A 24,822-nucleotide genomic window follows, 5' to 3' on the forward strand; every position below is an offset into this window, starting at 1 on the left:
GTATGTTGCATTTATTGGGAAATGAAACACTGCATAGATCAATCAAGATTTTCATCTCATCAGACTCTGTGTGTGTGTGTAGAAATTTGTTTTCCTTCAGAGTTGGAAAGACAATCAAATGTAGATGAGGCAAAATATACATTCCCCTGCAATTTTTGATTGATGTAGGTGAGGTACCCACCATTCATGATGAGGTCGTCCATGTCCAGTTATATCTAATATGTGCCATGCAGTGTTTGTGCAGCACATATCAAGCACTGTTGAGAGAAAGTTCCCTTTAGGGATACACATCTGCAGTGTGTGTTACACACTGCTTCATATAGTCTCCATTACTAAATGGCTTGATGCTTGGTTAACTCCAGTAACTTTTAAATTTGAAGTAGTTTATTTTAAAATAAAGACCATTGTACTATAAAATCTTCTGCATGAAATGTCAGTCTAGGTCTTCTGTTTTTTCCAACAACATAACTGTTGTGTTTGATTTATTGTGACTTTTCCAGCAGTATACTCTTTTTGTCATAGCAGCTAAAAGTGGTATCTCAAGCAAATAGATTTCTGCATCCTCTTTCAACTGGGTTTTTTGACAAGGCAAGGAATTTGTGATCTGCAGTTACACACTTTTTGAATTTTTTTTATGTGAGACCTGGTAGTCTGTCATGGATCACACTTGGGCATCCCTCCACTATTGAATTTTTTTCTACATGAGCATTCAATAGACCACTTTGCATTAAGTTTCCTTTCACTATATAATTTAATCCAGAGGTGGCCCAAGTTACTGAGCCTTATATGACAGTCTTCAGAAGTTCAAGAGATGGGGCACACTGGCCGGGGGTTGGAGCTTCAGCCCCTCGGGAGGCACCTGCTGGGGCTCAGAGTTTCAGCCCCACTCCTGCTGAAGCCCCAGCAGGCGTGCTCCACAGGGCTGAAGTCCCAAGATCCCCCTCCCCGCTGGGCAGAAGCCCCTACTCCACCATCCCACTGCAAGGTAAAGGTTCTAAGCGTGTGCACTCCCCACCACCACCACCACCCCCCCCCCGCAACCACACTTTAACTGTAAAAGAGCTGCATGCAGCTCACAAGCCACAGTTTGGCCACCCCTGATTTAATTTGTTTGGTCCTGCTAGTGTGGCTAATATTTTGACATTGAAAGGAGCAACCAGAATAACTATTTAGGTTAGTCTTTTATTACTATGAATGACATCTGTTATTTTGTAATGACAAATCATGTTTTAATGATAATTAGCAACTGCTTGTATTGCTGCAAGAACTGACATTTAACTTAACATTTAACTATATTTGGCATTCGCATAAACATCTGATGCAAGTATAACATGCTGTATATTTCTCAGTGCTGATAAGTCACAGAATTAACTTACAAACATCTTACAAATTACATTTAGAATGAATTTTAAATCTTCAAGTAAATTTACTTATGAAAGGTATTGGATTGACTGCACTAGAAAGTGAAGTAACCTGTTTACAGAAAGCATATAGTAATAGCATATCAACCCCACCTCAAAGCTATGTATCCAGACCCCTTCAGTCATAGGAGACTGCTAAAACTGGTTGTCAAAGATGCCATTTGTAATAATGAGTTTTCTGTTCTTGGCATTTATGCATCAGTAATTGGACTACAGAATTCGAATTGAGTATGCATAAATTCGAAGGCCAGAAAGGGACCATTTTGATCTAAACTGAGCTGCTGCTTAACATAGGTTGTAGAATTTCACTCTGGATCTTGCATCTTACCACAATTTGTGGCCAAGCTAGAGCATGTTTTAGAAAAACATTTAGTCTTGATTTGAAGACTCCAAATGATGGAGAATTTATAAGGTCCTTTTGGTAATCCAGTGTTTAATTACCTTGCTGTTAAAACTATCTTATTACCAGTCAGAACTTTGCTGGCTTCAGCTTCCAGCCATTAGATCTTGTTATGCCTTTGACTGCTAGGTTAGAGACTACAAGTGAACAGCTAAGAGACAGTGTTTACTTTTGACTGCTGCTAACTGGGGCCAAATTTGAAGTGGTGCTTTAGTTTTGAGAAATTTTGTTCTGTTTCTGTATCCTGACCTTTCTCAGTATATGGGACAATTGTACTGTGTCTTTCTTCCTGCAACCGCTAGAGGCAGTTCAAACATACCTGCGTTCTGCGGCTTGACCCACACCCCTTTTTTCCCTCATGTCTTAATTCTGTGTCCAACTTGCTAAACAGAGCAGCACTTTAGTTCTCCTGAGTCATCCATTACGATCCCAGCCTTTAAAGATTATATGGTGTCATTAGCTAACAATTTTTCTCTCTCTCTCTCACATGTGCTAAAATTTAAGGGACTCGTCCACTTATATGGGGCCACCCACTGAGCTTCTTATCTCTGGTTTTCCCTTCTCCACCATCGTGGTGAAGCAAGCCAGATTTAGCAAAATGAAGGATGTCAGCACAGTCAATACAATAAGTTACCCTTTGGTCAGTTGTCTACCTCAAGTGTTTGTAAAACTATTAGTAGTGGTGATAACCCAGCTGAGAACTCTAGGAACTTCTCTATACCGATTCTTAGAGGACCTGCTCATCAGAACAGCATTCTCCTGGAACCACTAGAAGTAACCCAGAGGGCCCTCTCCATTCTTTGACAATATGCATTTATGATCAATTTAAAGAATCTCTCTTTTCAGAGTCAAGATAGAGATAAGTCAGTTTTCCTAAAGCAGAGAGGGGTTAATAAGATCCAAGGACTGACTTCTGAAGTGTCATTCTTCCATCTATATCCAGGACATAAGTCTTCTGATCTCATGCAAAGAGATTATTCAACAGGCAAGATCACATAAGAAAGAGTTTCCAGATTTATTTTTGGGGACCTGGAATATGATTGCAATCTCCTCTCCCCACTTCCCCCAAATCTTTGATCATAGCTGAAGAACCATAATACATGGGGAAGGTGGGCATGGTCAGATCTTCATAGCGTCGTATCTTCAGAATTATCACTTCCTAGAGGAAAGTAGTTGAATTGGCTCTTTTGGACTTCCCAGATCACCTGAGAGCAAGGCAAATGCTGTTTGAGTCAGGCAACACAATGCTCCTGGCATACATAAATAAGCAGCAGGGTTCAAGAAACTCAAATCAAAATGTCAGAGAAATTTGGATTCTTTTGTGGGCAAAATGTCACCTACCTTCTGTTATGGCAATAAAATATAAGGGAATACCCTGAAAAGAAGAGGAGACTGGCTGAACAATTAACAGGTAAACACCTCAGAATGGTCCTTAAATTGTCCCCGCAACAAAAGTGTTTCTGCTCATATTTCAAAGCTACACCACTCAGAGATGCCATAGAGCTATCTAGATGTAACACAAAGGCAAGGCTCTCCTTCATCAGGAAACAGGCTCACAAATTTGCAGATTGGCTTTCCTCCACTCTTTCACTATTAGGCTAAGTATGTCAAAAGATGAAAAAAGGAGTAAGACAGCTGTTGTTCTCATCCCCCAAAACAGATATTGAAGGTATGGTACTCAGACCAAGTAGAGATCTCATGTCTCCACTCTATCAGCTTACTAACAGGCAGGAGCACTTATTCCAGGACTGTTGAATTCCTAAACATGGCAATATTCTTTCAAAATAGCAGGTGCTGCAAGCCTTCCATCCATCCCACTGGTGTTCACAATAGATCAGTCCTAGGAAATATCAAGTGTTTCAGCTCTTCCGCGTTCCATACAGGATGGAACTAAACCTGACCATGTACCAACCACCATTGCATCCCATGTGTTAGTATAAACCAGTCTCAGACTCATCCAAGTCTGATGTAGATCAGCCTCCAAGTTTGTTAGAGCAGCGTCTCTAACCAAACCAGCAGTTATCTCGATCTTCCGTGTCTGGGATCTCTCTTAACCCATCTATTCAAAATCTACTGTATACAATTACTTCATATTTGTGGCCCATAAAGGCATAGTGGTCACCAAATCTCTGCTGTTAAAAGGTACAAGATTTACTGCTTTTTTCAAGAGGAAAAACGGTTGCTCTTTGGACTCATCACACTAAGATCTATCAGATAAAATGATTAAATGAAGTCATTTTGTACAACAGAATTCCTTTCTGGACATGGGTAGTGTCTCTCTTCTTGAAACTACTAGTGGCAGTTCAGACTCATCCAAAAAGTTCCAGAGCATTAGCTATTCCCCTCCCACTCTCATGCTTGATGAGTACTTTCACAGATGCATGGAATCATTAAAGTTTTATTAAGAGGTTATAATCTTCTAATACCTTCTTTCATTGTGCTAAATATATATAGACATGAACCTTGAATAGGTCATCGTATATATATCCAGAAAAAATTCACTCAGCGGGGGTGGAACTGAAAAGAAGTCAGTCACAGAAAAGAAATCTGGTACATTTTTTCCATTCTTGAATTGTTCCAATTATCTTGTACTCGGGGAGAAAGAGCAGTAAGAAAAAATGAGTATGAAGGGAGAACAAAAATAGAGGAATATTTCCCCCTCCCTACAGTAAGAGAGATTAGTAATTTTGGGATCACCTCTTGGAGCATCTTCCTGCTAAAAAGACACTTCTGCTTGGGAGTGAAAAATAAGGCTTACAGTGTTTTATGACAGGTTTCAGAGTAGCAGCCATGTTAGTCTGTATTCGCAAAAAGAAAAGGAGTACTTGTGGCACCTTAGAGACTAACAAATTTATTTAAGCATAAGCTTTCATGAGCTACAGCTCACTTCATCGGATGCAACAGTCTTGATGGTTGACAAGGTGGCAATTTTACAGATTTCCCCTGTTGTGGCGCCCATATCTTCTGCCCAGAAGGCCGCTGTGGAATACAATGAATGGGATCTGATCCATTTTGGAATACGCTTTGTCTGTGGCTGAATAGGCTTCAATGACACAGCACTTGGTTCACTAGATGCACAGAGTGTGGATTCATTGCAGATCTAGGCATTTAAAGGTGGAAGGAACTGAACAGGGATGATGTTTTCCTGAACTGATCAATTCTATTAAAGTATATTTTAATTGCTTCTCTCACAGTGATGTGAGAAAACCTGGATTTGTGCTGGAAATGGCCCACCTTGATCATCATACACATTGTAAGGAGAGTGATCACTTTAGATAAGCTATTACCAGCAGGAGAGTGGGGTGGGAGGAGGTATTTTTTCATGCTTTGTGTGTATATAATATCTTCTAAACTTTCCACAGTATGCATTCGATGAAGTGAGCTGTAGCTCACGAAAGCTTATGCTCAAATAAATTGGTTAGTCTCTTAGTGTGATGACAGTTCACAATGACAAAGACGTGTGTGTGTGTGTGTGTGTTGGTTGGTTTGGAGAACTTGGCCTGTTTGTTTTTCCTGTTATGTGTTTGCCAAATAAAAATTACCTTATGCTTAAAAATATCTTTTAAATAGCACTTTTTTTGCATATTCCAGTTTCTATTTTATTTTAAATGGTGAAACTAAGTTTCATCGAATTCCAACCATTTGTGAACATATGGTATTGTTCTTTTTTACATGTATATGTTGCTGCATGTTACATGTTGATTCAGTATTGCTGTATGTTATGTTGCATGATCGTCTCAATTCTCTATCCTTTCCAGCCGCTTGAATATTCAGAGAGCTTTCCTTATGTGTTCTGATTACATCCTTGTCTTCCTCCCCTACTTTGCAGTATATGCATTTAATTTTAAACGTGGATCACTTAAGGGGATTCTCAGCAAGTCGTACTACTTGACTAGAAGAATCTTAATTAGGTACATCGTGCTCATAAATCATTTCAACTCTGATTTTTTTAAATATGATTTGCAATTAGGATGCCAGAAGTCCAGTAACTTGAGAATTATATGCTGAAATTCACAAATAGCAAAGGTAGAGGGCATTCAGGATGTAATTTGTTTTAAACTTTGCATTCTCATATCTCACTAAAGTCCCGGTCATCAGTTTTGACTTCATTTGATGCCCCAATGCATATAAGTCTGCAGGTGAAGTTACATCTGCTATAGAATAAGGAGACAGTCTAGGAAATAAACTGTTCTTATTTGTATTGCATAGTTTTGCAAAGGTTCTTTTAATGCAGTTTACACCCTATGGAATAAAAGATATTTAAAAAGAAGCTGCAGTCTACAAACGTATTGGGGCCTTTTTGTTTTTTTAAGTACTGAATAGACCACCCCACGCTCTCTAGTGGATTCCAGTATGGGGTTAATGTCACCATGTTGGTATTGGGCCATGGAGCAAGGGCTGGCAGTCATACAAAATTGTGGGTGTTTGTTAAATCTGTTTGCAGATCACCTTCACTTATACTAAAAGACAACATCATTGATTTTTTGCTCATCTTGTTTTAAAGGGCAAGGTGAGAGATTTAAAAGTTTGTCGTATTAATGGTTGGTTCTTTTATAGTTTTTGGTTTATAAATAGTGATTCTCTTGAAAGAAAAAACAAATGAGGGACAATAACTAAAATGTGAAGGTATTGTTGTTGCTTACATTTTGCCAAAAAAGACTATATTGTGCAGTTTAACATATAATTTACAGTTGTGTGTTTTTCTCTTTTAACAAAAATTTTCATGGATTTCAAGAGGTATTTTTTTTAGCCCACATTAAAATTGTATTTATCCTTTATAGGAAAAATTAAATGTTTTTTTCACTGTTTTCAGAACTGTTCGTCAGATGGCACAGGAGCAATTCTTTTTAATGGCTACCAGGTGTTGTATGGGACAGAGACCTCTGCTTTTCTTCATTACACTGCTGTTTACTGTGTTAGGGGTAAGGCATTTGAAATTAACACTTCCATTATTCTAGTACAGTTTGATGTTCTATAAGAAATGAGTGATAAGATAAAAAATAATTTCAATTAAGAGTACCTTACTACCATGTATAATGCACTTGAATTTACATGTTTTGAACGTTTTTTCTTTAATTATGCTGCTATGGCTCTTGTGTTGCAATGCGTTGTAGGATCATTCCAATTTGATAGCGGTAAAAATGGTCTCTTACACAAATACTAAAAATATATTTTTTAAAATGTAACTATTTTAAAAGTGAATGGCAAAACTTCTTTTGAAATGTTTATTCCTTAGCAAATTAGATAAATATGCATAAATTATGAATAAATTTGTTTTTAAGCTACATATTTGTGAAGCAGTTCATCCTTCATTTTCTGTACCTGTCAGGACTTTCAAACTCAGTGTACTTCTGGCTCTGTATTAAACGTTTTATCTCCTCAGTTGATCTTTACAAGTTAGTGAAAGAAGCTGCTTTTCAAGTATTTAGTTCCAAAATAAATTGTCATTTTTAAGTTTACACACAACTGTTAATCTCTTCAAATATTAAACTTTTTCATTTTATTTTTCTATTACAGTTCTATTCAGCTTAGGAAAAAATTGTCTGGGTTTAGTGGCTCTAAATAAAAAAGGCATTTATAAATTTATTTATTTATATTTGTGTTAGAGTACTGCAAGAGAGAGAGCTAAGCATTCAGGAGACTACTTCACCCTATTAAGACACCTTCTTAACTACGCTTACAACAGTAATATTAATGTGCCCAATGCTGAAGTTCTTCTTAATAATGAAATAGACTGGCTTAAAAGGATTAGGGTAAGTTGTAATATCAGGTGAATTATAGAGATTGGTCTTCCAAAAATTCAGATTAAAGTTTAGTTGTAAATTTCACAAAAGATACATAATTTCAAGCCTTCTAACTTTTTTAAAATATTAGGATGAAGTGAAAAGAACAGGAGAAACAGGTGTTGAAGAGACGATCTTGGAAGGCCACCTTGGAGTAACAAAAGAGTTGTTGGCATTCCAAACTCCTGAAAAGAAATATCATATTGGTTGTGAAAAGGGAGGTGCTAATCTCATTAAAGTAAGTTACAGTTTGTATTATATGTTAATTTTGAATATCGCTACTTTGAAACCAGTAAAAAAAAAATGTGGAGAAACTTTTTATTTTACAGAATGGAACCACAAAAGTGCCTCATTCCATGAAGCATTTTTTGTTTGTAAAGCAAATGGTTCTACTTGGAATTTATTAAACTTTTCAAAGTATAATGGACATGTTGGTCTATTAAGAATACTTAGCGTTTACATTGCCTTTTACATCTTCAGACCACCGTTTGTTGATCTGTTACAACTTAGTGAGATAACTTTATATGTAAGGCCCCACTTATAATATTGCAGAAATTGCATATTCCACAATATTTAGCTTCCACCACAATTTTGATAGCAGGAGTCCCACCATGCTTGAGGCTGACCATGGGAGCCCCCACTGTCAGCTCCGGGCAACCAACAGCAGAAGCAGCCCAGTGTTCCTACTCTCAGCCTGGGCGGCCAACAGCAGAAAATCACAGAAAAGTAATAACAGACTTTATTACCGCAAATAATTTCCATTATTACTTTTCTGCAATTTTCTATGGCTTGTTCAGAATTCAGCCGCAATTTTTTGAAAATCTTCCCACAGTTCAAGTAGGGCCTTACTTATATTCTGCTTTGCAGCTGGGGAAACTGAAGCAACAAGTTAGCTTGACAAACTATGCATAGTGAGACAGATATAGAGCACAGAGATTCTTTCCTTTCATGTCCCAAATTGTCTATTAGCTCTTGCTAATTAATTTATTATTCTTTTGTGTTCAAGTTTATGTACAACTCCATCATGTCTGAATAGTTAATCAAGTGTTTTCTGTGCATGAGTAGGGTGATATCTCTGAGCTTTGAAGCTCTCTTGTTGAGAACACAAAGCAACAGCTAGAATAGTACTTTCCAAAGGTGATACACTAATTTAGCAAGATTTGTCACTGATCCAGATTGATTAGAGACTTACAATTGAATTCTAAAAAGAGAGTTAACTTGAAGATAGAATATTTCCAAAAAAATAAGACTACCACTTCAAATTTTTTAGGCTCTTCTTTATTATAGAATGAAATACATTTTAGCTTATCTATATTCTTTTCAGTCATCTCTCTCATAAATGTAAAGCTTTCCAGACTGTTGAAAAATACTTCAGTTTTTTAATAGTAACGGGTAACAACTTTTCTGTTTTTCAGGAATTGATAGATGACTTCATCTTTCCAGCTTCCAATGTATATTTACAATACATGAGAAATGGAGAACTGCCTGCTGAGCAAGCCATACCAGTCTGTAGTTCACCAGCTACCATTAATGCTGGTTTTGAGTTGCTAGTTGCACTAGCAGTGGGGTGTGTCCGAAACCTCAAACAAATAGTAGACACCTTGACTGAAATGTATTACATAGGTACAGCAATAACTAGTATGTAGTATTTTTAACCATCTATTTTCTAATTATTTAATCTATGTATTATAATGTATGTAAGTGTTTCCTCCCACTTATACGAGTAACTTGTGGTGTCAACTGATTTTGATGCTAATTACACCCCTCCACATACACACCGATTAAAAGAATCTTTAACTTTAAGTTTGTAAAGTCAATCACTACAAAGTTAGGGAATACCAGTGTTAAGGTTGCTTCTGCAGCCTTACTTTGGCCCCATGGTTTTTATGCATTATGATCGTCTTTAATAACATCCCAGTCTCCTTGCCCAGACTGTCCCAGTTTCTTTTCCACCCCCATACTCCCTGTCTCCCTCCCTGAACTCCTTGCCCTATTTGTGTCCTTCATCCCCTGTCTACTTGTCTCAGTCAGTCCCAGTTCTTCCAGCTCCTCCTCAGATTGGTCTCCCATCACCTTTTTCTACTCCTTAGTCCATCTTCTTGATTAGACAGTTGCAGTCATGACACATCCCAATCCCTAGCCTCCAGTGTTAGTCTCTGCCACAGCCTCCTTGTCTCAGTTTACCTCCACCCACACGCTCCCCCACAGGTCTGCTTCTTGTTTCTTTTGCGTTTGAATCTGGCAGCTTCCTCCTCTGTGCTGCCTGGGTCCAGCAGGAGGGTCATTGAGGGTCTACACTGCAATGTAAGCCCAATATAAAATACATTGTATTTTAACTAGGTTAAGAATTTTTTGACCCATGCTCAAACCAAGGGCTCTGGCATCCGTAATGCAGTGTGCAAACCTGAGTCAAAGTAACCATATCCTAGAATCCCTAGGCTTCCCATGGTGCACCTCCATCCCCTCCATGTGGCTGCTCTAGCCCTAGGACCATAAAGTGCTGTGGGAAAACTTTACTGCCCACCCTGAACATTACCAGGAAGCAGCTTGCTTTGCAAAAGGTTTGATCTGTTTTCTCTGCATTGCAAAACCAGGAGGCTCTCTGATAGTGTGCTTGCAAATAGGTGATCAGACCAGAATGGGTTAACACTGACCTGGATTTCTGCAGTTTGCAGAGGGATTGTGGCTTCCATTTTCAATAGAGTGGATTCCAGATTGTTGGGATAGAGAGGACTAAGTTGTCCCATGGAATTGTGGGATACTTCCAGATGACTCCCGGGACCTGAGTCAAGTGGGGCTGCATCTACACTGCAAAGCAGTAGGGCTTGAAACCTGGGTCCCAGCTTGACTCAAACTTGGACACTCCAGCCCTGCAGGATCCTGGGACTGTGCATTAGAGCCCTGGGTTAGCACAATTACAGTATAGACACAAGGGAGGCTAGCCTTGAGTCCAGGCTCAAGCAGGGGCTGATGTTGCAGTATAGACGTACCCTGAGAGCCCAGGAGACCATCTCCCTTCTCTCAGTTCCGGTGCCCAGACCCAGCAGAGTTGCAGGGAAAGTCCTGAAGACCCTTGGGCTGTAGCATGCCCAGTGCAGATGGAATCTTCAGGGAATTTAGTTACTATAGTCTAAAGTCTACTGAGCATATGCAAACAGCGATTTTTTCAAAGGCTTATAACTTTTCTCCAAATTTGGATGGATTTTCATAGGAATGGCAAAGGCACGGGAGCCTAAGTGTGTTATATACACAATGGATCACAAGCTTATGGGGAATAAATTTATAGGTCACTTTCAAATCAGAGTTGCTTGCATTACAATGTTGCTGGGACATCACTAGGTTGGCCTGTTGGTCACTGATTTTAGCTTACTTGGTGACAGTAAAAGACTAGTTGAGAGTCTGGGGGTGTGGATGCAAGGAATAGTTCAAGTGCTTGTTCCTATGTGTATTCCACACATGGCATGCATGCACTTCATGCACCTGAGACCAAAGACTTCTAGCAAGTACTCTGTTAGTCTGGGCCTCTGTCAAGTTGCTCCCTCGTGTTCTTTACTGAGAGCATAAGGAGTGGTGCAGACCAACACCGCTCAAGTTCCTTCTTATTGTCTCATGGCCTGAGTCAGAATCCTGTGTCTGAAGCTATCTTTGCATAGTCTTTCAAAACCTGTAAATATAATTGTATATAGTTTTAGTATTCATAGTGTTTAAGCATTTTAGTATTTTTATAGTCTAGTTTAGTTTAGTTTCTCCCCATCTTGGGGATCCTCTTCTTGTGGAAAAGGACTGTGCTTAGAGTCCTAGGGTTTAAGAGCTGTCATCTTCTCGGTCAGTGATGAACACCAGTGTTTCCTTTACAGTCTTGGGGAGGCTAATATCTCTGCTAAGGTCAGCAGCTGCCACTCTCCCTCTCCAAACCTGTGAGGGACAAGAGTTCTGACTGAAGAAGTACCTCATGGGGAAAGCCATGGGACCCCACGTGGATCCAGGCCAGGGAAACCGTCTTGCTCACAAATTGATACCATTGTAAAACACCATCCCTTCAAGCACAAGCTCAGAAGCAGAGGCCAGATCTGCTAAGCCCAGGGAATCACTACGTCTGGGCTTTTGATGAGACTAAAGGGCACACTAATATACTCAAGAACAGATCCCCCTCCAGGTCTTCTCCTAAAAGAAAGGATCCCTCTCCTACTCTGTCCAAGTTGGGCAAGTCCTCATGATTGGGTCCTAAGGACCTATGATCATCTAAACCTCCAAATTATGAGGATAAGGTGCAAAGGAGAATGGTACCAATGGATCCCATTATAGTAATCCAGCTCTTGAGCCAAAGGATCAACACCTGCTGACACCAACTAGGAACTCCAGATAGGACTCCTCTTACATGGTATTGTCTTGTCCCCAGAAGGACCCACAGACCACCATGACCATGGATATGCTGCATATAACCATCGGGACACTTCACCCTCCAGGATGGACTGAAACCTGTACCTTTTCAGAGGATATTTTCACCCTTCCTTATCCTCAATTGCCTCTCCCTTCGGGTCTGGTTCTCCTGAGTGACATCTCCACACTGGAGGAGGAACTACCTTAAGGAGAAAAGGATACTCCATATCCTGTCCACAAGTTGGAACATTCACTCACTAGTACCAACAGCATTGCTGTTGGAACCAGAACTTACCTTTTAGTTGGCTGGCTCAGATGTTCTACATAAGCCATTGCTGCCACAGAAGGAGACTAGTCTGGACAGAGACTCTAGGAGGTCTTGGATCCATCCTCCACTCAAATATGAGTACCCACGGGACCAGTGGTACCCAGTGTCTTGGGGTCCCCCCAATGGGTTGATCCTTCATACTGGCCATATTGATGCCCATAAGATCCCTACATTAGACACCCCAGATTAGTACATGGATACTGCTGGCCTTCCTCCTCTAGCTAATGTCAGTATACAAGAAATCGAACCAGATTCACCAGTACCAATGATTCTGATGGTGTCACCTTCCTCATCTGATGAGGCAATTACCCCATCCTTGCCATCCCCACCTGACTACCATGGGCAACATCAAAAGCTCCTGCAGAAGGTGCGGAGTGAGATCCAGATTCCATTTGACAGTTTGCAGCCCTCTGAATCCTGGTCAGGTGACCCACCCAGCAAACAAGGCCAGTGTGGAACCAGCCAGGATAGTTTAGCATACTCCTTCAGCAAACAAGGCCAGTGTGGAACCAGCCAGGATAGTTTAGCATACTCCTTCTTCCTAATTTCCCATCCCAATAATGGCTGAGAGGCAATATTTTGTACCAGCTAAAGGGACGGAGTTTCTGTTTACTCCCGCTGCCCACAACTCCCTAGTAGTACAAGCAGCCACTAAGACATCCATGCTTATAGCACTGCAAGGCAATCCTTGCAGACAAGGTGCTTAAATACCTTGACCCTCTAGAGAAAGGAGATATTTTTATCCACCAGCCTTCTGTTCAAAATTGCTAACTATGAGTCTCTATTGGCAAAAAATGTTTTCACAAACACTTGAAGTTCAAAGACAAATTCCCTCAGGAGGACCAGAGCCCAATTTCAAGTCCTCATCGATGAAGGTAAACTGATGGCTAAGCTTCAGGGTGCAGTGGTCATGGCTAATACTGCATCTAGAGGTATAGCTACAGCTGTAGTGATGAGGCGTGAACCTTGGCTCCACTTCTTGGGGTTCCTTAGGGAAGTCCAGAATACCATTGAGGACTTGCCCTTTGAGGACCCTAATCTATTAAATGAAAAGACTGATTAATCTTTATGCTTGCTGAGGACTCCAGGACAACTCTCCACTCCTTGAGTATTTATACCCTGGCCCCAAAGAGAAAACACCATAAACCAAGTGTACAAGCTAAGACCTTTCCCTTAGGTGTTCTACAACCAGTCCCTTAAAAACTTCTGTGCAAACGTCAGAGGGCATAAAGGCCTATATATGCAGCTTTCTCCACCACAGCTACATCCATTCAACCTCCATCCACCAACCAGGTTACTTTTGATGGGATGCTTGAGAACCATGTACCCTTATTGATATCACTCCCTTCTGCCCCCCAAACCTTTGGTCGACTCACCCTTTTCACCCACAACTGAAGGGGAATAACAGGTCACAGGTGGGTACTAGAGATCATTCCGTCCAACTGCACTATCGAGTCTCTTCCCCCTCTTCAGGGACCATGCCCTTGCTGACCCTTTTTCAGGGACCATGCTCACAAGGAAATCCTCTGTCAGGAGGTGGACTGTCTTCTACAGCGAAGAGCTGTAGGCAATATATCTGCAAAGAAAGAAAGAAACCAATTAGGAAAACACGTAGACTGTTTGTCACGATAGCAGAGCGATCATGGGGACAAGCATTATTGGATCAGAGACTCTAAGTAGATGTCCAGCTGTATCATTCTTTATCATCAGTGTGTAATTCTTCCCCTGGAAAGGGTGAGGGCCCGTTCCACTAGAGCACAGGCAACCTCTGTAGCATCTCTTTGAACATTTGTAAAGCTGCAACTTGGAGTTCCATCCATACCTTAACATTATGCCTTAGTCCAGACCTCTTCTGCAGATCCACCTGTTGGGACAGCAGTATTACAGACATCTGTACCAATTGCATCCTTGCTCCCTGCTCCTGTTTATGTACTGCTTACCAATTACCCACATGTGAAAATACACATAGAAACCAGCTCTCAAAGAAGAAATGGAGGTTACTTACTTGAAACTGGACCTGCTTAGGCATGTGTGGTCCTTATCTATATTCCACTGCCTGCTTTCCTTCCCCTTAGCTTTGAATCCTATCTGATTCATGGTAAGAGAAGGAATTGGAGAGGCATCGGTCCGCACCATCCTTTATTCCTTTGGTGCAGAGCATGAGGGAAGCAACTGTTCAGGGGTGGACCAGTGCACTCTACTTGCTAGAAGTCTCCAGTCTTGGACACATGGAGCGAACTCACATATGGAATACAGATAGGGACCACACATCTCGAAGAACCTCCAGTTGTAAATAACACCCATTTTCAGAGAAAACCCAACCGTAAGCCATATTGATATCTTTATGTGAAATTGCTTTCAACTGTGAAGTAAAATGTGTGGCATAAATAAACATGATGTAGAATAAGAGATTTAAGAGGAGTATAGTCTGACTAGAGAAGTATTCTTCTAAGACATTTATTTACTTTTAATAAGGAAACAAGTTACAGAGCCAAACTGGTGCAGTATTCTGAACTCTGATTCCTTGTCATTGCTAGTGGATTTTGAATTCTTCAACTTAAGTGTCTTTAAAAGGCAAATCACTGGTCTCAAGGGAATAAGTACTTCTGCTGCTAATTTGGCACTAGCTATAGTTATTTTTAAGTTGGTTATATAAGATAGTGTACTTAAAGGTTGCACTTAAACTGTCATTGGCAACAAATGCGGGCATCAATTTTAGAGGTTTTTAACTATTTTCTGTTTGAAGGTTTGGTAAGTTAAACTTCGTTTAATATAACGTTGTGAACAAATAGTAATTTCAGTTTTATGGAATTGCCTTGATTATCATAATAGATATTGTTTTGTAATAAAATAATTTTAAAATCAATTTTGGTTATTCTCTTGTAGCTTGTGAAGCACTTACAGAATGGGAATATTTGCCACCTGTTGGGCCTCGGCCATCAAAGGGATTTGTAGGATTAAAAAATGCTGGTGCTACTTGTTACATGAATTCTGTCATTCAGCAGCTATACATGATTCCAGCTATCAGAAATGGTATTCTTGCAATTGAAGGCACAGGCAGTGATGTAGACGATGATATGTCTGGGGATGAGAAGCAGGACAATGAGGTAATTGTACAGAACTTGCTGGTCATCTGTTTTAATACGTTTAAGTCATAACTTTTTTCATCAGATAGAATTTTATTTTAATGGGTTTTCCTTACATTTCTGGCAACAAAACTGTAACCTAATATTTCTTATTTGGAAATGTTATAGACTAAAGTAGAAGGTCCAAAAGATTAAAGGTCAGGCTTGCTTTTTCCCCTTCATTTTTTCTCCCTCAGATGGAATACATGATTGAAAATGTCATCTACAATGTCGATTAAACAGTCTACATGTAGCATGTATAAGTTAAAATAGAGGAAACAATACACAAGTTACTAGTTTTTTCCGATAATCGTTCTGTAAACGAAGAGTGCACCATACTGTACATGTTGCCTTGTTGCTAGTTTTAGTTCTCCTATATTCTGCTTCTATTCATTATGTTAATGAAGATTACATGACTGTGTTTTTGATTGATAGAGCAATGTAGATCCTCGGGATGATGTGTTTGGTTATCCACATCAGTATGAAGATAAACCAGTGTTAAGTAAAACAGAAGATAGAAAAGAATACAATATTGGAGTTCTGAGACATCTCCAAGTCATCTTTGGTCATTTAGCAGCTTCCAGACTACAATACTACGTACCAAGAGGGTTTTGGAAACAATTCAGGTAAATAGAGAATTGGTTTTTACTATTGATTTCTGGTCGCTGAGACTATTAAAATATAATAGAAGTCAGTGATATGAAAAAAGTATTAGACATAAACAGTTTGTATAAATTTAAAGATTCATGTGGTTTTATATGTGCTATTTAGAATGGTGAAAAAGTAAGCTGAATTGAGCAGAAGTAACAGCGACATCTTTGAACTCTAGCAATTTTTGAGACTTATCAGCCAGATATTAGGTTATATGTGAAAGGGAATGTTTAGTTTTTGTGCCAGTTGATGCACAACACCATAAGCAATCAGTTAACTATGCTCAGTAAAAGTGAATAGAGGTATTATAATTTCAGTGTATTTTTCTCTCCTCCAAAAATACCCCCAAAACATTTTTTTTTCTTTTTAGACTTTGGGGTGAACCTGTTAATCTCCGTGAACAACATGATGCTTTAGAATTTTTTAATTCCTTGGTGGACAGTCTAGATGAAGCTTTAAAAGCTTTGGGGCATCCAGCCATGTTAAGTAAGGTTTTGGGAGGGTCCTTCGCTGATCAGAAGATTTGTCAAGGATGCCCACATAGGTAAGTGTTTCGTTTCACCTTTTTCACAGTAAAACATTCTACATTTATGAGAGAAGATGGTTACAAAAATGTTGTAAAGCAAATAAACTGCCTTATAAAAGTCTTTCTGTTAGAAGAAGCGTACGTTGGAAAACCCCATTAATATTGAGGATATATTTTGCCTTTAACGGAAATTGCTATCGTGTTTGGCCAAAGTCTTAACAATATTTACAGTGTGTTAGTGTTTCTGTTGGTCTTATTGCTCCCCACTATCAACTGTGTTCAAAAATTTCTAAATCACTCTGTGAACACAAACCATCTGTACTAGAACAGGGGTGCCTAGGACCAAATGCACTTTGCAAAGTCCTAAAACATGCCCCACTGCTGTTTTCACCCTAGAACAACATGATGAAGACCCAGTTGACCATATTGCATGTTTATTTCTGTTCAGTTCAAGCACCAAGCTATTTCCATTAAATAAAAAAGGTGTGAATTAAATCAGATATTATAGTAGTATACAATTATTTCTTATTTAAAATAACGTATACTTAAATATATTTATGAAAGGTGCAACTGTCTCCTAAATTGCCAATGTATCTGTGTCCTAAAATTTTGTGTACCTTTTTATTGAGAAATATAACTTTATTGGAAACGAACAGAAAAGGCAGATTTGGTCAATAATGATCCAGTTGGATTTTATTATGATTGTTTTGTTGACCCCAGTTGAATTACTGGGCACGCACTGTAACCACTTCAAGAAATAATGTTAAGAGAAGTAAGTACCTGCTAGCTATGAGTTTAATATGTCTCTCTTGCTAGAAGAAAGCAAAAATACTGCAAGTTGCTAAAAACATTGGATTTTTTTAATTTAAAAAAAAGTGTTCCTTCCCCATACGAAAAGGCTAAATGTGTGTAAAATGACAGAGATGTGTAATAACCTGGGTGTTTCTCAAAGTTCAGGAACTTGTGTGGTTGTATGTTTACTTCTTGGCCTTTGAAAATATTTGGTTTAGCTGGCTTATGGGTTTGTTTCTACCAGACTTATGTAACAGTATCTATTAGCAAAAAGGATGGCCCTGGAAGAATGGTGTCTTGGGAGGAGGAGGAGGCTGGTGGTAAATAGAGTGAGAGAGATGGCAGGGAAGTAAAAGTTCCAAATTCATGAGTGTTATATAGGTGGTGTCACTGAATGTTTTGAAGGAATGGATTCAAAATAATAGTAATTTTATCATAGAAGCCTAGAATAGAGGAGAGTATACAACAGCTTACAAGTTAGAGAAAAAGATTCTTTACATTTGTGTAGAACAGGCAGAACCCTTTTGATCTATTCAGTTTCCTTTCATTTGATAAATATCAATAAGGTCAGCTACTGTCCAGGATATGTCCTAATTGATTGTCTCCATATATTGCTGCTTCATTGCTCTGATTTGTTAATTTGAAGGTCACATCAGAACGCATTAAGTCAGACATGCCAGAAAGTGTCAACTGATTTGTAAAGTCTCTATCTTGTAGATTTTCAGATAGGAAGCTAAATATACCCTCCTAGGGTGGCTGTTTGAAGCCATCACTTTAGCTCTAATATAAAGTACTTACTATAGTTTATCAAGTTGGGAAAGCCAAACTCCAGATAATAAAAGGTCAACTATGGAAAAAATTACAGCTGGAAATTGGGTTATAAAAGTACAATCTTCTGTCAGTGCACGCTTGTCCACTCATTTCTTGAGAGTTAAGCAAGTCTGTCAAGATACCTTAGATGGTTAAAAGATGTGAGGTGCTGAAAAATGCATGTAATGAATAATCCTAAAGATAAACATCTGCCACCTTTTTTGAAGTTTAGGAAAATTAAGTAATTTCTATGAGCTTCTTAAAATAAGTGCCTTGAGGACAAAGATTGAAAAGTGCATAATTAATAGAAAATACTATAATATTATCAGAATAAGATCATTGAAAGTAAAGTGAATGGGTAAATTAATATATAATACAATAATACATTCCCACTTGAATTTTCTTGAAGCTCTAAGGTTAACAGCAGATTAGATCATTTGTAGGTTAGAGGAGCTCTTCAGTCATAACCTATTTGTGTTTCGGGGTATGTGTACACAGTAAAATCTGTGTACAGGATAGCCTACCTAAACTAGTGTGAATCCAACTAGTGCAGGTAACAGTAGTGAAGACAGTGCAGTGCAAGCTTCAGCAAATGTACTACATACCTGGCATGGACCCTAAATGCATACTCGGCTTACTAGCCTACACTGATATCTTGAAAGAAGTAGGATTACTATTAATGGAAGAAATAGAAAAATTTCCAAAAATACTTTTAAAAAGTTGTAATGTAATAGAACAATTCAGGTGGTGGTCTCTAATTTTTACCATTTGTTTTTGATTATAAAACATACAAAACTTACTTTTGGGTATATTATAGTTGATTACTGAACTGCAAAAGATTAATTAAAAAGTTGTTTGAGAGCCCCAAAAATGGGAGAATATCTAGCTGTTAAAATATAGTAGTGATATTACATGTTTTAACAAAAATTGGAAAGAGCTGTTCAGAATGCTGAGAATCCTGAGATCCAGACTTTTTCTCTGAGTGATATTACAAAGACCAAAAGATAGTTACAGTGATTTTTTTTACTCATAAGTGTTGTTTTTGGGGAAGGGTTATGAATTTTCTCATGTTCCAGATATATGGCTCGTCTAAACACAGTTGCACTGCTTTAACAAAAGTTGCAATTTTAAACTGATTTAAACTGGGTTAAACCAGGGTTGTTTAAGTTAGGTCAGATTTACACTAAATCAGAATAAGGGTTGTCCATGCACGGGTTTGCACTAGTTTAACTAAACTAGTGCAAGTCAGTGTGCAGACAAACCCTTTCCTTAAAGTTAAAGGACTGTGTGTATGAAGTTTCAACAAAACCAGGTGATAGTTTTGAGCTCATATGAATAAGATTCAAGATTGTTTTGTTTTGCTGCCCAACTGAGTGACCATGCAGCATCTGGGTTCTTCATTCTCATTTTTTACTTATATACATTAATGTATATTTGGATCATTGGAATGCATCATTTTTCATGCTTATATAACTCAAAAATAGATTTGATTTTTTTTTTTTTTTTACATTTTCTTGGAGCTTTAATTTGAGACTAAGCATTAAGAATTTCATTCCAAAAAGATTTTGTGTGAATAGAACAGCTCTTTCAGCCTGTATTTATGGTAGGTACAACATCAGTCCCTCTCTGGAAGAGGAAACAGGAGTCGTCTGCTCGTTTTCCTCAGGGTCTCATAATTGTCTCAGATTTTGTTAAAACACAGGTCTGACATGTTTAAAGAGATACATATATTTGCTGCTTTTAGGACCCAATCAAGCAAAACTGCTGCTAGTCAGGGAATTCACTGCGGTAAATAGAACTGTTAAAATAAATGGTACTATTCAAAGTAGTAAACATCTCACCTAGTAGTGTGTTTACAGTACTGAGCCTATAGGAGTGTACAAGTGATTTAAAGCTTTGCAGCTCACTAATTAAATGACCACAGTTCTATTCTTACTAAAAAAGGGGATTTTTAAAAATTGTTTTATCCTTAACTTAGCAAGAGACAGTTGCGTGTAATTTTTCTTACATTGTTTCTTACCTATAATTAAAGGGATATCAGCTTAAAATGTATGCATAGGTTTGACAGAATTTCTATTTAATTTTTATAGTTTTGACAGATATCAATGTTTTTAATATTTATATTTTTATTTTTATCAAAATCTTCACAGTTGTTGGAAATTATGGTGGAGGGTCAGGCCATAATGTAGAACAGTAGATGTTGTGATTCAAAAAGTTAAAATTTTACAACAGTTAAAACACAAATTGTTAACATCACATCAAAATATACAAAGTAAATATCTTTAAATCATACCTTAAGTTCTCAAGCAGCATTTTTCTTACTTTGCCTATCTGTCCAGTTTGCTTATTATTAGTGGCATTATTTTTCATCTGTTTGTATGTGCGCAGTGAAATAGATGTTTACCCACATTTACCAGTAAAAATCCAATTATTCTTAGCCTGTGTATGCACTTTCGAACACATGAGCTAAAAGTAGTTTCAGGTACTATACTTGCCTCTGACTGCCCCTACCAATTTTGTGGTTTTACAGTTGCATTTTCCTCTCTCTAAAATATTTTTCTGTACTGTTGCTGTGCCAGAGTCCTGCTCAGCAGGAGAGACTGAGTGACTGTACAAAGGAACCAGTGAAACTGACTATACGTTGTGTAGTCAAACACTCTACACAGAAAAAAGTATAATCTGATGTGTTACTTATAAAAAAAAAAAATGCACCTATTACTATAACTGAGCAGCTATTAAGATTGAGACCCACTGTTTTAACAGATTGTTTTTCTAAGTGCTCTAAAATCTCTCTGCTTGCTTGGATTGTTTTGAAATTTGCAATGCCTCATGAGTGTCCAGGGTAGGATTAGTGGTTGAAATTTAAGCAAGAGGTTCATAGTTACACCTCTGCTAATCTGCTCCAACTAATCATGCCACCATTCAATACAACTACACCTAACACACTGAACGCAGCTGGAGTGCACACAGATAAGTGCTGCAATTCAAATCTGCAATGCAACACATACAGTAGCATATTGTTTTAGTCATTCTTCATGTCTGCTTACTGTGGTACCATCTTTATTGATTCATTCCAAGTGGCTGTTAGCTTTAGGGGATGGAGTTGAGTTTTCTGTAGCAAATATTTATTTTTGTAAACCCTTTATCCTTTGCTTGGACTATCAATCACCTGGTGGAGGGGTGTGGTTTGAGAAGGAGTTCATGTTGAAGCTTAATACAAACCTATTGTACTTTATTTTTAAAACAGGCTGATGTGTTCAAAGATTTACCATTTTGAATTAGCACTTAAGAGGAAGTAATTTCAACTGTCATCTTTGATAGTCGAAGCAGTGACTTTAAATACATACATTTATATAATAAAGAATGGCTTCTTATTTTGGTGTGTCACTGTTGTAATCAAATGTCTAACAAAACATTTTGTGCTAGAATGTTTTGCAAACCATGTAAAATTGCCAAATGAACACGTTTGTATGTCCCCCTTTCCCTCTCCCCCTCCCCCCCCCCACCAATCATATCTGTAGGTACGAGTGCGAGGAATCCTTTACAACTCTGAATGTAGATATTAGAAATCACCAAAACCTGCTTGATTCTTTGGAACAATATGTCAAAGGAGACTTATTGGAAGGTGCAAATGCATATCATTGTGAAAAATGCAACAAAAAGGTAATGATCCTTTTTGTGATTTATTTTTGTGCAAGTTTGTTACTGGTTTAACAAAGTTTTAGCTTGTTTTTAGCATAATATATTTAAATTTGATTATTTTTTAGCACATAATTTATCAGTCTGTGGTTGGGTGAGGCAGTTTCACTGTGAATATTTCTAGGAAACCGTCATTTATTTAAATAAGACTTCAGAATTTGTGTCAGGAATCCAGATCTCAAATGACCAACCTGCTTCTCTCCTATATCTAAAGTTACTGCAACCCTGTTTTTTAGTGTTGCATTTTTTTGAAAGTGTGTATCTGCTTATGGAAAAGTGGATTTGTAAGCAAACCTTTCAGAAGTAACTTGGAAATTTGTTTGAAATGTATAACAGATAGCTTAACAGTGGCCTAAACAGGTCAGATGATATCATGGTGATGTAGGCTGTAGAGAACTGCTACTGTTTTAATAGTTAGCAATAATTCAATGAGATGTTAACAATATTATTTTACTTCCAAGTCCATTGCGTGCTTATTGTATGAAATTTGAAATGCTATTTACACTATGTTGTTTGCTTTGCAGCCAAGATTCTATTGATGCTGAAGTTTCTCAGTATATTATTGATAAACATTGACAGCATTTATTAAATGGGTTTTTCATCATTAGACCTTAAATTTTGTGTTGAGTGATAATGAAAATTTAAGAATCAATATCTGTTAGTATACTGTTTGATTGTTTTTTTAGGTTGATACAGTGAAACGCTTGTTGATTAAGAAGTTGCCTCCAGTTCTTGCTATCCAGTTAAAACGATTTGACTATGACTGGGAAAGGGAATGTGCAATCAAGTTCAATGATTATTTTGAATTTCCACGGGAGCTGGACATGGAGCCTTATACAGTGGCAGGTGTAGCTAAATTGGAAGGAGATGATGTAAATCCTGAAAATCAGTTGATACAAAATGAACAGCCGGAAAATGAGCACTCTGGGAGCACTAAATACAGGCTAGTTGGTGTATTAGTACACAGTGGTCAGGCCAGTGGTGGACATTATTACTCTTACATTATCCAGAGAAATGGTGGAGATGGTGAGAAAAATCGATGGTATAAATTTGATGATGGAGATGTAACAGAGTGTAAAATGGATGATGATGAAGAAATGAAAAATCAGTGTTTTGGTGGAGAGTACATGGGGGAGGTGTTTGATCATATGATGAAGCGCATGTCCTACAGACGCCAGAAGAGGTGGTGGAATGCTTACATTCTTTTTTATGAACGTATGGACACAATGGATAAAGACAATGAACTAATAAAATATATTTCAGAACTAGCTATGACCACTAAACCCCACCAGATTAAAATGCCATCAGCCATTGAGCGAAGTGTACGGAAACAGAATGTGCAATTCATGCATAACCGTATGCAGTACAGTCTAGAATATTTCCAGTTTATAAAGAAATTGCTTACTTGTAACAGTGTCTACTTAAATCCTCCTCCAGGTTAGTATTTGAAAGTTTATTATCTATTGTTCTTATAGAAAATTAGTCTCTGTTCCAGGAAAGATTTTATGATCATTGTTCAGAATTCTTGAGTCCTATCAAAAGTTAATATATTGCATTTCGTTTTGAACATTTTTTTTTCCTAATGGGTACTGCTTTCCTTTAAGGTTACCTGCACCATTAGAATAATTTTTCTGATTTTCATTTTAAAAAGGATTTATTACCTTATTTTTTATCTATTATGTTAAACTGTGTTTCAAAAATCACTAAAATAATTCTTATGGATACCAGATGTATTAAATTTCTATAATACTGTTGACATTTTTTTCCTGCCATCGTTTCTTGAAGTCTTACTTGTTCGTTGAAGTTTCTTACTTTTTGTTTGAGTATGTTACTAAAGGCAAAAGTAATTAGCAGCAGCTGCTTTGGTTGATTAACTCCATCAGTCAGCTGTTATCTAACCAAATTTTCAAGGTTAGATCTAATTTTTCAGAAGTGACTAATATCTCAAGTTGGGCACACAGATTTACCTGAAAGCGGCTTATGTTTTTCAGAGTGGAACCTGAGCACTTTCTGAAAATTGTGCCTCTTTCAGGTATCTCAAGTTAACCCATAATTACTGTTCACTTTTGAAAGATTAGGCCTTAATCAGTAATGAGAGGTTCTGGACGTTATGTTAGATTCTGTTTTGACCAGGTTTATGCTACCAAACAAGAAGGTTAGTTAGTCTTTTTGCCAATTGTAGGTAAAATTATTTGTTTTTTATTTTGTCTACACTTCTTTAGGACAAGATCACCTGTTGCCTGAAGCAGAAGAAATAACTATGATCAGTATTCAGCTAGCTGCTAGATTTCTGTTCACCACAGGATTTCACACAAAGAAAATAGTCCGTGGCCCTGCCAGTGATTGGTATATTTGTCTTTAACAATGACTGTACCATTTTGACAGTTTGGTTTCCTTTAAGAAATTCAGGTTGTGTAAAAATAGGGTTAAAGCTGTTTGAGGTATTCATTCCATGTCTATTTCAAATGTGTATGTGGAGATGAGAGCTAAATCTGGATGGGGAAGTACAGGGGAGATATTGAGCTCTAAATTGAAGTGAGGGCTAGCCTCCTTTTGATGTATATGATGATTGTGCAGGAATAAGCTATACTATAGTAACGGTTGTGTTACAGAATTCATGTTTAACAGTACTTTCTTTAAAAATCTCCATTGCAATGGCACAACCCAAAACATAGAATATAATCTCTGAGTGCTGTTTGAATGTCTCATGGTGGTTTGATAAAAAATGATGTGGTGCGAAGAATTGCAAGAGTTTACAATCACCACGTTTGGCAGTTTTCCGCTGGATTGTCTGTTTTCTTTGTTACCCTTTTGCAAGAAATCTGATACTCTGGGACACACACACATATCACCCCCATTTTAAAAATACATTAGCTGAGAGTTTATGCAACTTCACTGCCTAAACAA

The 24,822-nt window shown here is 37.9% G+C and overlaps 1 protein-coding gene across 4 annotated transcripts in view; it reads left to right on the forward strand.

The window, feature by feature from the left end:
• USP9X (ubiquitin specific peptidase 9 X-linked) overlaps positions 1–24,822 on the forward strand; it is a 204,930-nt gene that overhangs the window by 143,011 nt on the left and 37,097 nt on the right. For 3 of the 4 annotated variants that reach the window (XM_084641441.1, XM_084641444.1, XM_084641442.1), the window contains 10 exons: positions 6,635–6,743; positions 7,428–7,574; positions 7,696–7,842; positions 9,020–9,242; positions 15,199–15,419; positions 15,873–16,063; positions 16,459–16,632; positions 21,738–21,879; positions 22,602–23,352; positions 24,138–24,261. In XM_084641441.1, the coding sequence (XP_084497567.1) occupies positions 6,635–6,743; positions 7,428–7,574; positions 7,696–7,842; positions 9,020–9,242; positions 15,199–15,419; positions 15,873–16,063; positions 16,459–16,632; positions 21,738–21,879; positions 22,602–23,352; positions 24,138–24,261 (2,229 nt within the window). The remainder of the gene's footprint in view (positions 1–6,634; positions 6,744–7,427; positions 7,575–7,695; positions 7,843–9,019; positions 9,243–15,198; positions 15,420–15,872; positions 16,064–16,458; positions 16,633–21,737; positions 21,880–22,601; positions 23,353–24,137; positions 24,262–24,822) is intronic. The other variant, XM_084641443.1, reaches the window with a different exon arrangement.

The sequence above is a fragment of the Lepidochelys olivacea genome (genome assembly GCF_965140295.1).
Source record: "Lepidochelys olivacea isolate rLepOli2 genome assembly, chromosome: 1".
NCBI classification, from domain to species: Eukaryota; Metazoa; Chordata; order Testudines; family Cheloniidae; genus Lepidochelys; species Lepidochelys olivacea.